This window comes from Pempheris klunzingeri, chromosome 7 (assembly GCF_042242105.1).
Source record: "Pempheris klunzingeri isolate RE-2024b chromosome 7, fPemKlu1.hap1, whole genome shotgun sequence".
In the NCBI taxonomy this organism is placed as follows: Eukaryota; Metazoa; Chordata; class Actinopteri; order Acropomatiformes; family Pempheridae; genus Pempheris; species Pempheris klunzingeri.
The window spans coordinates 19,089,827-19,102,924 of record NC_092018.1 but is presented as its reverse complement, the minus strand read 5'-3'; the positions used below and the strand labels follow the sequence as shown (position 1 = coordinate 19,102,924).

The 13,098-nt window shown below is 40.1% G+C and overlaps 2 protein-coding genes across 2 annotated transcripts; one reads left to right on the top strand and one right to left on the bottom strand.

Moving 5' to 3' along the window:
- Positions 1-74: 74 nt before the first annotated feature.
- Positions 75-4,511, top strand: kctd10 (potassium channel tetramerization domain containing 10). The gene is made up of 7 exons (XM_070833450.1): positions 75-158; positions 1,287-1,500; positions 1,594-1,763; positions 2,413-2,499; positions 2,610-2,662; positions 2,860-3,055; positions 3,172-4,511. The coding sequence occupies exons 1-7, from the start codon at positions 156-158 to the stop codon at positions 3,388-3,390; spliced, it is 942 nt and encodes a 313-aa protein (XP_070689551.1). The 5' UTR covers positions 75-155; the 3' UTR covers positions 3,391-4,511.
- A 263-nt stretch (positions 4,512-4,774) lies between these two features.
- Positions 4,775-12,233, bottom strand: myo1ha (myosin IHa). Its single transcript, XM_070833138.1, has 31 exons — positions 12,087-12,233; positions 11,888-12,003; positions 11,555-11,753; positions 11,376-11,456; positions 10,678-10,857; positions 10,492-10,590; positions 10,292-10,405; positions 10,129-10,200; positions 9,903-10,022; positions 9,750-9,817; positions 9,437-9,542; positions 9,244-9,324; positions 9,068-9,159; positions 8,657-8,751; positions 8,515-8,561; positions 8,176-8,256; positions 7,649-7,754; positions 7,445-7,562; positions 7,232-7,345; positions 7,065-7,141; positions 6,913-6,981; positions 6,726-6,810; positions 6,472-6,634; positions 6,299-6,382; positions 6,108-6,201; positions 5,975-6,030; positions 5,760-5,895; positions 5,601-5,671; positions 5,213-5,310; positions 5,033-5,132; positions 4,775-4,926 (listed from the first exon to the last, which is right to left on the bottom strand). Exons 1-31 carry the CDS (start codon positions 12,207-12,209, stop codon positions 4,900-4,902), a joined length of 3,072 nt encoding a protein of 1,023 aa, XP_070689239.1. The 5' UTR covers positions 12,210-12,233; the 3' UTR covers positions 4,775-4,899.
- Positions 12,234-13,098: the final 865 nt, after the last annotated feature.

The window sequence follows — 13,098 nt, the reverse complement described above, 5'->3', positions numbered from 1 at the left end:
ATAACAAAATAATGTGAACTGTCCCTTTAAACAGAGCGCATGAACGTTGACGTCATTATTATAACTGCGCAGCGCTGGACCGGAAGGAAGTGGGTGTAGCTGACTTAGCTGACTGACGTTAGCAAGCTACAAGTACCAAGTCTGCGACGGGTTCTATGGTAAATTTACTTATGTTTTATCAAAATCCAACCATTAACATGCTACTAACGATATGTAGAGGAAGTTGTTTGAATAGTTAGTGTCATAATGTGTATATCTTTGGTCAAATTTGTTGAATTAATACGTAACTTTAGTTAATGCTAACTAGCTAGCTAGTTCATTAGCCGTGCTGTCTAAAATCAAATTATTACTTTCTGGATGGATTGAGGGATAACCTTACGGTTTGGTGTTTCGTACTAACGTGATAACGCTCATTATTACCGCTTTGAGCAAATAAAAGCCTGCTTCTAGCTTTTTCATAACTTAATCGTGGCAACCTGAAGAGAAATACTAATGAAAGGAGAAACATCTCCTATGATTGTACTATTAGAACGAAAGACCGCAGGACAACGACAGCTTCTTTCTCTCATTGACATATTGTGACCACACATCTACAGTCACATGAAGAATAACATGCGTTTGTATTATGCAAACATTTGGCCCATATTTTAACAAGACAATTGTCTCAGTTTTTATGTTGGTCTTAGAATTGGAGTAGTATAGTTAAAGCGCTGAAGTGTCAGAATTTAAAAACACGTTTTATTTTGCAGACATTTTGTAACTTCATGTACTTAATTATGAGTTTGAACAAATTTCGTTACACGATCAACAATGGATTGATCTTACTGTCTGTAGCAAAAGCCAAATGGTTTATTCGTCTGATCCATAGACCTCTATTGTGGTCTTAAAAACATTAAAATCTTATAGATAAGACACACCTTAGCAGCAGGTTCCTTAATCACCATGAGCGTCAACACTTGCATACACTGTGCATACTACTTGCGCCTTTAAAAACAATGAAATACTATATTTGTGGCCTGATTTAAAAGAATTGACTCCTTAGTAACAACAAATGGGCTTTGAGCCGTTGCCATAGACAGGTTGGGGAAGCCAGAGTGCAGTTGGCTGAAAAATATAGTGTATTTAATTTATATTTATAGTGTAACACCAACCTTATCCTTAAAAAAACACCTAACTGCATTAACAACGTTCTGCGTGTAAATAATCATAACTTTTTTCCACAAAACCAAGATAATGCAGTTGACTGAGTCAGGTGACACTTTTTGTTTTATGTTGTTGTGTCGCAGGAAGAGATGTCAGGAGAGAGTGTGGTGAGCTCGGCAGTGCCAGCAGCTACAACCCGGACTACATCCTTCAAGGGCTCCAGCCCCAGCTCCAAATATGTCAAGTTAAATGTGGGTGGGGCACTGTACTACACTACAATGCAGACACTAACCAAGCAGGACACAATGCTCAAAGCTATGTTCAGTGGCAGGATGGAGGTCCTCACAGACAGCGAAGGTGAGCTGTTGGTGAACATGTTAATTATTAGGGTTTCTATCCTCCCTGCATTGGCAGTGGTTGATCTAATGTTTCACAATTTCTTGTCCATAGGTTGGATCTTGATTGATCGCTGTGGGAAACATTTTGGAACAATCCTTAACTACCTTAGAGACGGGGCAGTGCCGCTCCCAGACAGCCGACGTGAAACCGAGGAGCTGCTGGCTGAAGCCAAGTATTACCTTGTCCAGGGCCTCGCTGATGAGTGTACAGCTGCCTTGCAGGTACTCTGACCACAGAGGGCTGTCAGTTAGGCAGGCCAATTGATTAATACCTCATCTATCATCATGTCATCAGAGTTTTCATACACAGAACTCTGCTCTACAGAATGAATCATATTTTGTCCCATTTCTGATACTTAAGCACTTTAGTTTTAATTAGAGTATTGATGAAGTTTTAAGTCTTAATTTCAGCTGACTGCACTGTATATCTGACCAACTTTGTCCAGTTACTTTTTTCTTAAACCATTCTGTATCTCCCACCCGACTATTGATAATAGTGAGGTCTCATCATGATTTTTACTTTTTGTTTTCTGTAAAAAAAAAAAAAAAGATCTAACCTCCATTTATCTGTTATAATAAGTAATATTAAAAACATTCATATTATGAATATTAGAAATGATTTACTGAAATACAGGGGAAAATCTTTTTCAAGTACTACGAAGGACATTAAGTCTGTGAGTGCTTCAAAAAAAGCCTTTTCTCTGAGACAGTAACTAAAACAATGAGTCAAAGTTATTGTTGAGGTAGAGGTTCCATCTCTCTTTTCTACTCTGGTCCACCAGGTGGCATCCTTCCACATACTATGTGCTGTTTGTTGCTGCTTTGCAGCTGGAATTTTCTTTTTTAATGGATTTTTTTTTGTCCGTCCCAGAACAAAGAAAGTTACGAACCCCTTTGTAAAGTGCCTCTGATGACATCGTCAAAGGAAGAGCAGAAGCTTATTGCAACCTCAAATAAGGTAGGTGGTTGTTTTTTTTACATAATGTCCTGAATCTCTATTGTCCAAAATCAAGAGAAATTTGTTGATTTGATTTTTCTTTTAGAATACAATCCTCTTTGTCTTCACAGCCTACTGTCAAACTGCTGTATAACAGAAGTAACAACAAATATTCATATACCAGGTGAGTCCTCATAACAGGAGACACATAGCTTCATTATTATTTAATTATTATATAATTTTTATTATTATTATTATTAATAATAATAATGATACATTTTATATAAGGGCGCCTTTCATGACACTCAAGGTTAAATAAGTAATATAATTGATTATGGAAGTTGTCTTAATAAATGACTGTCCTGCAACATTTTCCCCCAGCAATTCTGATGACAACATGCTGAAAAATATTGAGCTGTTTGACAAGCTGTCATTGCGGTTCAACGGTAGAGTACTCTTCATCAAAGATGTGATTGGGGATGAGATCTGCTGTTGGTCATTTTATGGTCAGGGGCGCAAGATTGCTGAAGTGTGCTGCACCTCTATTGTTTATGCCACAGAAAAGAAGCAGACAAAGGTAAGAATGTATTTGTAATGTGCCTATAAAGACCACGGGTTCTTTGGTCTTTTGTAAGCATAGTTTGATTAAATATGTCTCCAGTCTCTTGTGTAACACTCTTTCTTCTGTCCTAGGTGGAGTTCCCTGAGGCTCGAATCTATGAGGAGACCCTGAACATCCTTCTGTATGAGTCCCATGATGGGAGGGGTCCAGACAATGCCCTGCTGGAGGCCACAGGGGGCGCCGCAGGACGATCTCATCATCTGGATGAGGACGAGGAGCGAGAACGAATTGAGCGCGTTCGTAGGATTCATATCAAAAGGCCAGATGACCGCACACATCACCACCAGTGACCTTTCTCCCTCGACCCGTCAAGCCTGTGTCTCTGACCCTGGACAGTCTTTGCACCGCACTTGTGCCTTAGATCACCCAGCGCCTCTCTCTCTCTCTCTCTCTCTCTTTATCTCTCTCTCTTTATCTCTCTCTCTCTCTCTCCCATCTCCACTCGTTATTTTACCAGCTTTTCCTCCACAAGACTACTATGAGATGAGTGTCATACAACAGTGTGTAGTGGTGAAGTGATTTTGTGTGTTCACTTGTCATCTATTTTGTGTCGTCTGAATGGCTGTAATGTTTTGTTTTCCGTTTGTTAGTCATGATAACTTCTATCACTGTTTTCTGCTAGCATGCAGAAACCCATACATGTGGGTTTTTGCATTCAGCACTGCAGGTGCCCACAGTATGTTTGTGTGGGGAACAAAAGAAGAGTATTGTCAGTATAAACCTTGTTATTTGAGGACCTAACTCCATTACATCCAGGAGAACAAAAATTATATCATGTTAGCAACTAAATATTAATGTACAAAGTTTTTGCTTCTCCTTCCCGTGGTTCTGACGGGTCCACTGTGAAGTCATCAGTGGATTAACCAGGTGTTGTACACAATGGGCCCACATGGCGGCACTGTTTTACTCTTAGATGACGTTACCAAGGCTGTTTTTTAGCCTGCAAATAATAGCAATTAAACCTTTTTTTTTAAAAATGTAATGATATTTGATAGTTAAGATATCACAGGTGGACGCAACATTTCACTGTAGTGCTTCTGCCATATTTAGTTTTAACATTTATGCATCCCTGAACTCCACTAAACGATCATTATTTTCAGTGGAAGGGAACTTGAGCTGTGACCTGAGGTGTTAAATGTACTGAAGTGTTTGAATGATGGATGCTGAGGTTGAAGTGAATGACTGTAACCAGAGATCTCCCTGGCAGGAAGAAAATCCTGTCTACAAGCTCTACAACAGGGAGAGAAATTAGACCTGTCCTTCATCGCTGCATTCATCGAAGAATGTACCTTTTGCACACAATAGGTTTGAGCTGAAATATGTCTAACAATCACAGTACTCGTAGATCTGTTGTACAGAAGTGAACATATATGTATGTTTTATATTTATACATACTTTATCACAAATAAATTTCTACAGATATTCTTTTGTTCTGTTTTTAATTCCTCCGTTATCAGTTGACATACAAAATTATGATACATATGGCTTCATTGTTCAGACATCATAACACGTTCTTTGAAGCAGTTTATGACTAATGTTGAGTGTTAATAGTTTTGTAGATTTAAACGTTTGATTTGCAGTCCAATGCAAGCAGAGACAAATCCTTCCTTAAACACTTCATGAGAGTTCCTTATTCTATGGTGGGAAAGTGAAATTCATGTTTGGTAGGTATAAATAAAAAACAAGCTCATATAGGGTTTCTTAAGTGCAGCTGTTTCTGGTCAGTGTTGATCTCCCCTTAGGGGTCTCCTGATGAAATATGCAGGACCTTCTTATGTGTCCTCTCAACCCCACGCATGTTACCGTGTCCTCGCCCGAGTGGCAACCTGCAGCGACAAACAGCTTAATTCATGCTCTGCCTTTTTGTGTGCAGATTCATTTTAAACCAGAGCAGTAAGCACGCTCTTCATCATAACAACACACTCATCTCACCACCATGAGGTGTCCGTTCTTGGCCTTGTACGCCATGGGTTCCTGTCCAGTGCCGAAGTCCACCGCACTCTCTTTACCTGCCTGGATTTCAATCTTGATGCTGAAAATCAACACAAGTGTTTTAGACTAACACGCATATCAAATCCAGCCTCTTCAGTTGTGATGTAAACGCAGTCTCACCTGCCCTGAACCACTTTGATTGCATTCTGTTTGTTAGCAATGACACTGAGTTTGGTCAAAAACTCAAACAAGTGGTCACACTGCATTACAAGGTCCCCCTGAAACAATCAAAATATAATACACCTGCATTACAAAATGTCATTCAAGCACGTGGCTTTTTTAGGAACTCTCTGAAGACTTCTCTGTGTAAATGATGATGATTCAACAATTTACTCAGCGTTGTCTTTCTCACTACTACTATAAACAGAGCATCAAAAACTTTTATAAAGGTCTGATTTGCTGAACCCTATCTGATCATTTTCCCAGCGCCGTGTTTGTCGTCCAAGTAAAAAAAGAGGCATTTCTGACAAGCCCAAATATCTCCTGGGTCTTACATATATCCACGTACCTTCTGCTTAGGGTCCTCGCATGTTATGTGGAATACGATGATGCTGTCGGTCAAGTTACTGACAGAAATACCTGCAGTAAGTAAACAACAGACGCTTTTAGCCCCGTATGAAAGCATCCTTAACGGCAGGTGAAATGTATATTATGATATTGCCCTGACCTTTGAGAGAAGTGTACAGCACTCTCTGTTTGATCTTGACTTCCTCTATCACATATGCAGCTGTCTGGGTGAGGATGAGCTGTCGTGGCCTTGGTTTGAAACCATTTCTATCATATTTAATGACCGGGACGCTGTACTAAAGAATCACACATTACAGCACGGTGAGTTGTTTGCTGTATTTCTGACTTTATTAAGATATAATGACAGTTTATTACCTTGATGTGCTCATTGCGAATCATCTGGACAACCCTTATGTTTATGTCTTGTTCACCTGGAGATATTAAATCATGTAAAGTGATTTAAAAGTTAAAAGAAAATAGCACTGTGCCAACGTATGCGATTTCTTACTGATTCTGGTGTCCACGAAAGGTTGAGCGACACTTTGGGGATAACTGTCCTTTTTTCCCTTAAAGATGGAGCTGGTTAGAAGCTTGAGTTGAAACTGAAAGGACCAAAAAAATAATAATGAAGTTGACCACTACCAAAAAAAAAAACATGTGATAATCCAGGCTCATATAACGTATTTCCATGTGTGTTACCTGTGCTTTTTTCTGGGGTGTGACTCCTCTGACATACTTCCGCACCATCAGACGGTAGTGAAGCTTACGCAGTATCTCTGATGTCTGACAGGAACAAAAGAGGGCATGCAGTCAAAGTAAAATGTAAGCTTGTATTTAAGCTGTTTTACAATGTAGCGGATTAATTATTGTACCTCTGTGAGCACAGGTGGAGGAGATAGCCAGGTTGTTTTGTCCAAAACTGTCTTTGGTAGATTGTCTTTAAGTCTGTTCAAATAATTTTGTCTGACAAAGGCCAGATACTCGGAGTTATCTGTGGTTTTTGCTTGCCCTCTGGTCATGTAGCCTTTGATAAATCTGAAATAAATCAGAAAATAGCGTAATACGACTGAAAATGTGACCCTGAGAGAAGCCGTGCAGTGATTTAGAATTTTAGCTTCTTTCTTACTGCTTGATGACTTTTACGGCCCATGCTCTCTTCTCTCTCTCCTTCCTAGCCTGGGCCCCTCTCCAACAAGTTTCAATCTTAGTGGCTGAGGATGCAAAAAATATATCAATATGTGTGTGTAATTATCTTTTAATCACATAATAATGCAGCATGGTACTCGGTCTACACAATGCGTTATGGCATTTACCAGCTTCCTTCTGTTTTCTGAATTCTCCCTTCGCTTTGTATCCTTTGTATTTGGCCTGGAGCCTGGTTGCTGCAAATTCACGACATAATATTAAACCACTGTGCAACTAGTAACAACTGACATTTCATAATAAGCAGTTGATTTGCTCTCACCCAGTTCATGTTTGCATCTCTCATAAGCATCCTCAGTGGCGTAAAGTGTTCTCGGGTGACGGATGAATATTTTGGTACTAAAGCAAAGGGGAAAATTTTTTAAATGTTTGGTTAGTCCTGGCTTTAAGTGTGCTTGCTCTGTTGTATTTAGGAGGTGCCGTCCTCACCGTCCCATTTTGTATTCATTTGGCAAGTAGCCCAGATGTTGAACCAGCACTTCCACTCCATCAGCGGGCACTCCTCTCCAGTGAGGCCAAGTGGCCGGACACAGGGGTTTATATCTGCAAGATGCAGCAAACAACCCCTTCAGTATGTTTTAAATGCACAGGAGAGGAACTACTTAAACTAAAGTTTTTAATTTAAAAATCAAGCCTCCATACCTCTTTAAGAAGACATCAAATTTGCGTCTATATGCGAAACCAGCTCGTCTGACTCTGAGGTGCTCCATCAGGCCCAAGTACTTCACCTGGTGCCTGATCAGTGCTTCGTCAAATTGGCCTGTGTTTGTGTGAGATAAGATCAAATTCAAATATCTCCAACCTGTTACCAAAATAGCTGCATGTACCTTCTGTTAATTGAAGTACCTGGCTGCTTGGACTCATTCGATTTTAGACAGCGTATGTACCAGGCCTCTTTAGCCATCAGGATCTCTGTCAGCTTCAGCAGGCTGCTCTTAAATTGGGTCGCCACCTACAGACACAACATGAGGGTCATAATCCCCAACAGTTCATCTGTCAGATACACATGGCTTAATGATGACACAGTCAGACTGCCACTGACAGAGAAGAAATGTCGTTGTCTCAGTGCTCACTCTATCCGGACCGCTTACCAATTTGTTTCTTCTCACTGATAATCTCTACTTTTAAAGAGTTTTTTATCTTTAGGAAAAAAATTGAAAAAAAATTAAGAATTTGCTGTTTGGGCTACAGTGTATTTTCTTCAGTACGCCATGTGATTTGTGCATCACGGGTGCTACATAGGGAAAAATGATGTGACGTGTATACATGGCTTGTAACCTGGAGCCATATTTGAGTCAATGCAACAGATATAAGATCAGCTTTCTAAGTGACACTGTCAAAAACATGGAGGGTCAAACATGGTGAGTACTCACTGTCTCTGGTCTTCGCCTGTTGTCTGGATCCACTGTGGAGAAGCACTCTCTCACTATGGCATTTTTGGACTGACTAATCAGCTATGAGAAGGTGGGATAACACACACAGATTATAACTATGAAACTAAAGTTGTGCAGTTTCTGCTACAACAAGTGATAATATCGAGTGAAAAGGGTCTATGAATAAGATTCATTTGGGAGCAATAAGAAATAAGAGTGCCCTGATGTTAGCAAGGCCATCAAGAAAAGTTTGGGAACCACTGTTTTACTATAGGATAGTTTCCTCCATATTGCCATTCTTTGCCTCATATAATATAAAATGTTAATTTGCAGACTTACATCTTTTATGTTCCTATATAATAGGTCATTGTTTTTGTCCAGGAAACCTAGAAAGTCAAAAATAGTCGGTCTGTTAGTCAGTTGAAAATTGAAAAAAAAAAGGTGTTTGAGTTACACGACCTGACATTGTGGTTTCTTTTACCCACAACACAGTAGGTGACCTCCCCGGCATAGTGCAAGAGACGGAAATCTCCCCTCTCCAGAGTCTTACGTGTCATTTTGTCAGCCAGTTTGTGCCTGCAGTCAAAGAGGTGGAGAGAGACAAGAGGGATGAAGAGTGAGAGGCTTTTTAGACCAATCCTAATCCTCCGTCTCTATCGCCTCACTGTCGGCTCACTCGCAAGACACCAGCCGGAGGAACGCTGATGACTGGAGTTCGGTGTTGAGAATTACAAATATCATTTAGATGGAATTCATATTTAATTAAAACAAATGGTTCATTATCAACTGTGCAACTCTAAACATCTTTTTAGGAAAGCTAGTTTCAACACCACCCTACTAATGAAATACTCGGCGGGAGTGTGTGCTAGATTACTGTTTGGTTTAAACTCACGTGACAAAATGAGGGTGATTTCCCATCTTGTCCTCCAGTCTCTCCAGGAAGGTGAGATCTGTAGCATCCCCTGGCCTGAGACATTCCTCATCCTGCAGGATTGTCATTAACATGTGATAATACTTCAGCTTCAGTATATGAAAGTCCAGTATAGTTCAGTTCCAGTGAATACACACCAGTATCGATATGATGCCTCTGTGTTTCTCCTCAACCAGGTCACAGATGATCTTGTTGTTGAAGAACTGAACCGGCTCCCACTGTGGGAAAGTGATAAAAACAGAATGAACTCAACACCAGGCAATATAAACATATTCTAGATTCATAGATTTATTGATTCATTAAGTTATTGTTTCAGGTCTACAGGATTACCTCGATATCCTCGGCTTCATATTCTTCCTGCTCAGCTTTGAGTGTCAGTTGGATAAAAAGCTGCTGCAGCTTCTCATTGCAATAGTTTATACAGAACTGCTCAAAACTGGGGACATGGGTCATGACAAACAGGTCAAGCTCAGCAAAAATAATCATCACAGAATCACTGAAATTATAAACTGTGTTTTTGCAGTTTGTCAAGTATGTCTAGTATTGAGTAAACAGCCATTATTGGATAAAACAGCCTTCATGAGGGCATCAAACATAATCAGAGCAGTGCTACGATGTAAGAATGGGAAAGATTTCTGCCCACCTGTTTACATAGAAAACCTCAAATCCATATATGTCCAAAAGTCCAATTACAGTTTTATTAGAAGGGTCCTGGCAAAGAAAAAAGCAGAAAGTCAGTAAATACACGTCCCCCACTGCCTGGGATTTATCATTTGTCACACACTCTTCTTCCCACCTTGTTCTCCATGGACTCATTGATCCTGTTGACCAGCCAGGTGAAGGTCTGTCCATAAATGGCTTTAGCGAGGGCATCTCTGGCATAGATGGCATGATCGATGGTGAATGGGCTGAGGATCTTTACAGTGAGAAAAAATAACATCTAAATTTCAAACACTACATAGAAAGTTTGAGTAGAAACACAAACTTAAATTAAGCTAAAGGACATTTTAACATGCATGCACCTGATCTTTTTTGGCTTCTATCTTCCTGTACGTGAGTCCCTCCTGGAGGCCGTGAACATCAACTCCCAGTAGCTGCAGGGACAAACAATATTAGGTAAATTCATTCTTTAACTTTTTGAAATAGTCCTGGATATCTAAAGACGTTTCATTTTAATTTCCTTACATTTGAGACCCAGCGCAGCTCTGCATTGTCGTTCAGGATGGCATGACCTTTACTGTTGGAGTCAAACGTAACGTTCCCCAAGTGGAGAACGCTTGCAACAATCCCAAACAAGTGCTGCACAGAATTACATTTTGTAAGGCAGTGCAAAACTATTAGGAAAGAGTAAGTGGTTTAAATCAGAGCCTCAGCATCCAACTTACATTCGTGTTATTCTCATCAATGTTGATGATTTGCAGAGCATTTTTGACTGTTTTCCAGTTGTTCTTGTCATTAATGGAAGACACAATGGCACACTCTCCCTGTCAGAAACAGCAAACAGATAGTCAAAGCTCACTGTTGTCTAATAAATATACTTTATTAAAACAGGGTCACCCAGCTATACATACTTGAGTTAGATAGTTGTAATGCTGGCAGTCTCTCTCCAGGCCCAGCTGGTGCAGAAGGTCCTCCTCTGCCCCCTCCACCAGCTGGTAGAAGATGTGGAAGTTTCTCTCTCCGTGATTCTGATGCACAACCCTCGACTTCTCCAGCAGGTAGTTCAGGATATGGCCTCCGACAGCATCCCCCTGTGGGCATTATGATCCTAAAGACAGCAGCTCGACAACTTGCAGAAAAAACTTAAATATGGTTCAGACTTAAAAAGATCTTCTTGGGAAAAAATATCTTGTTTTTGAAGGCTATTATTTTCATTCCTATGAAAAGAAAGTTACTTTCCATCAAGTATTTGACTGAACCTTTTTTCTGTAATTTTTGCAGTTGTTTTCAAATTTGGCTGTTTATTTTTTAAACTTAGCTTGTCGTTTTTATTTCACATATGTCAACCCTCCAAGTTACATACAAGCGTTCATTCTTTAGATATATCTTGACTAATTTTTACTCTCATTTTTGGGGTGCAGTTGAAGAGGTTAGATTTTCATCTGAAGGCATCTTTGTAAGAACCTCGGTGCAGTTTGGATGAGACTAATGCTGAGATTTTAGAACAGAAACGACTTCTCATAAACTTCCTGATTTTTTTCTTCCTTAATCAGAATTAATTGATGCATTTCTTGGAAGCCTCTCTCTGAATCTCTCCCTTGATTCTTACCTGGCTGTCAAACTGAATGTCCATATACTTCCCAAACCGACTTGAGTTGTCATTTTTGAGTGTTTTGGCATTGCCGAAAGCCTGTGGGAAAACAGCATACCATACAGACTCATTAATGTTAGCATGACCTGCTTTTTGGTGTGCCATCACAATGACATAACAATGAGTGACCATCAGACCTCGAGGACGGGGTTGGACATGAGCATTTTGTCCCTGACGGTGTTCAGTAGAGCGGTGCTCGGACAGCTGACAGCGTAATACTGCAGAATCTTCTTGGAGGCCTCTGTCTTGCCCGCTCCACTCTCACCAGAGATGAGGATGAAGTGATTGTTGAACTCTGTCAGCATAGTGTGGTAGGCGTTGTCTGCCAAGGCGTAACTGAAGGGAGAGGAATCAGAATATTTCACAGTTGAACCTCAGAACGCCTCAAGTTACTATCAAGTGCCTTTCATTGAGTAAAGACACACATGTTCAAATGTTCATGGTTTCCATACAGATACAGATACACTTACATGTGTGGTGGAAGCTCAAAAAAGTTGACCCCCATGTAGAGATCCATCTGTTTGCTATTGTAGATGTCCAGCTCTTTGTAGGGATTGACAGACACTAGCAATGTGCCGATGTACGTCTAAAAGAATGAGTTATATTGATAGTTAAAATGCACACTCCCTTGTTGACAGCAGGGTTTACAAAGTCCTTCGCAAGACTCACGTAAATGAGATCTTTGCTGAAACGTTTCTTGAGGTTGCTGAGGAAGGCCGCGTCCGTGGTTTCATCCAGGAGGACAAAATCCTGGATTCCGACCCGGTCCCTGGCAGTCAGGGCGCCCTCCATGTCCAGTTGACCCTGTGCAACAAATTGGATCAGTAAGGCATCAACATGTACACCCTAAGAGCAGTGGGAATAACTTTTAAAAGTCTAAATCCAAATTTGTGGTCTTAACCTCTTAAGACCCGAGCTCTTGTTTGATATGCATTTTTTATTTCTCCTTGCTATTTGGGCTTATTGGACCCTGATAAGTATAAAACCTAAGCATCATCTTTTTACATGGTGTAGTTTTAGAGAAAAATTATGTCCACATATGTGGACAATCGGTCTTAATTTCCAGAAAACACAATAAAGTCACCTTTGTGCAAAACTCTTTATTTCCACCCTGAACATAGCAGTTTTTTTTCCTGACTGCTTTTGCATGTATTTATAACACATACAAAACATATTTTGAACATGTTTTGAAAATCACGGTGCAAAAAACAATATGAAATATCAACAATTTTGCCCACATGCATGTCCATACGGCCCCAGCTAAGCAGAATTAACTACTATGGTAATATAACCCAAAATGTGATGTCCACGCATGTGTACGCCAGGTCTTTAGAGGTTAAGCATCATAATCTAAAGATTTCCTTTTTTATTAGTGAGATTAATTCTAAACTTTAGAGGAAGCAGACTCAACAATAACAAGTGTAACACATGTTGCATGCATAACAATGATATTCAAAATTCTCAGCCATGTATTTTGACAAATACGGCTGGATGAATGAATGTTTGAATAAATGTCTCCACGGGGGAGGACGGAGCAGAAAAAAAGCAGCAGAAAAAGCACAAACATGGTCCCTGTTAGTTCTATTGAAATAGGAGGTCTAGAGGTCCTATGTGTCTTTTAAGCAAAGCTCTGTGATTGTGCAGACGAACAGACAGAAGCTAATGATCGCTACACAGCACA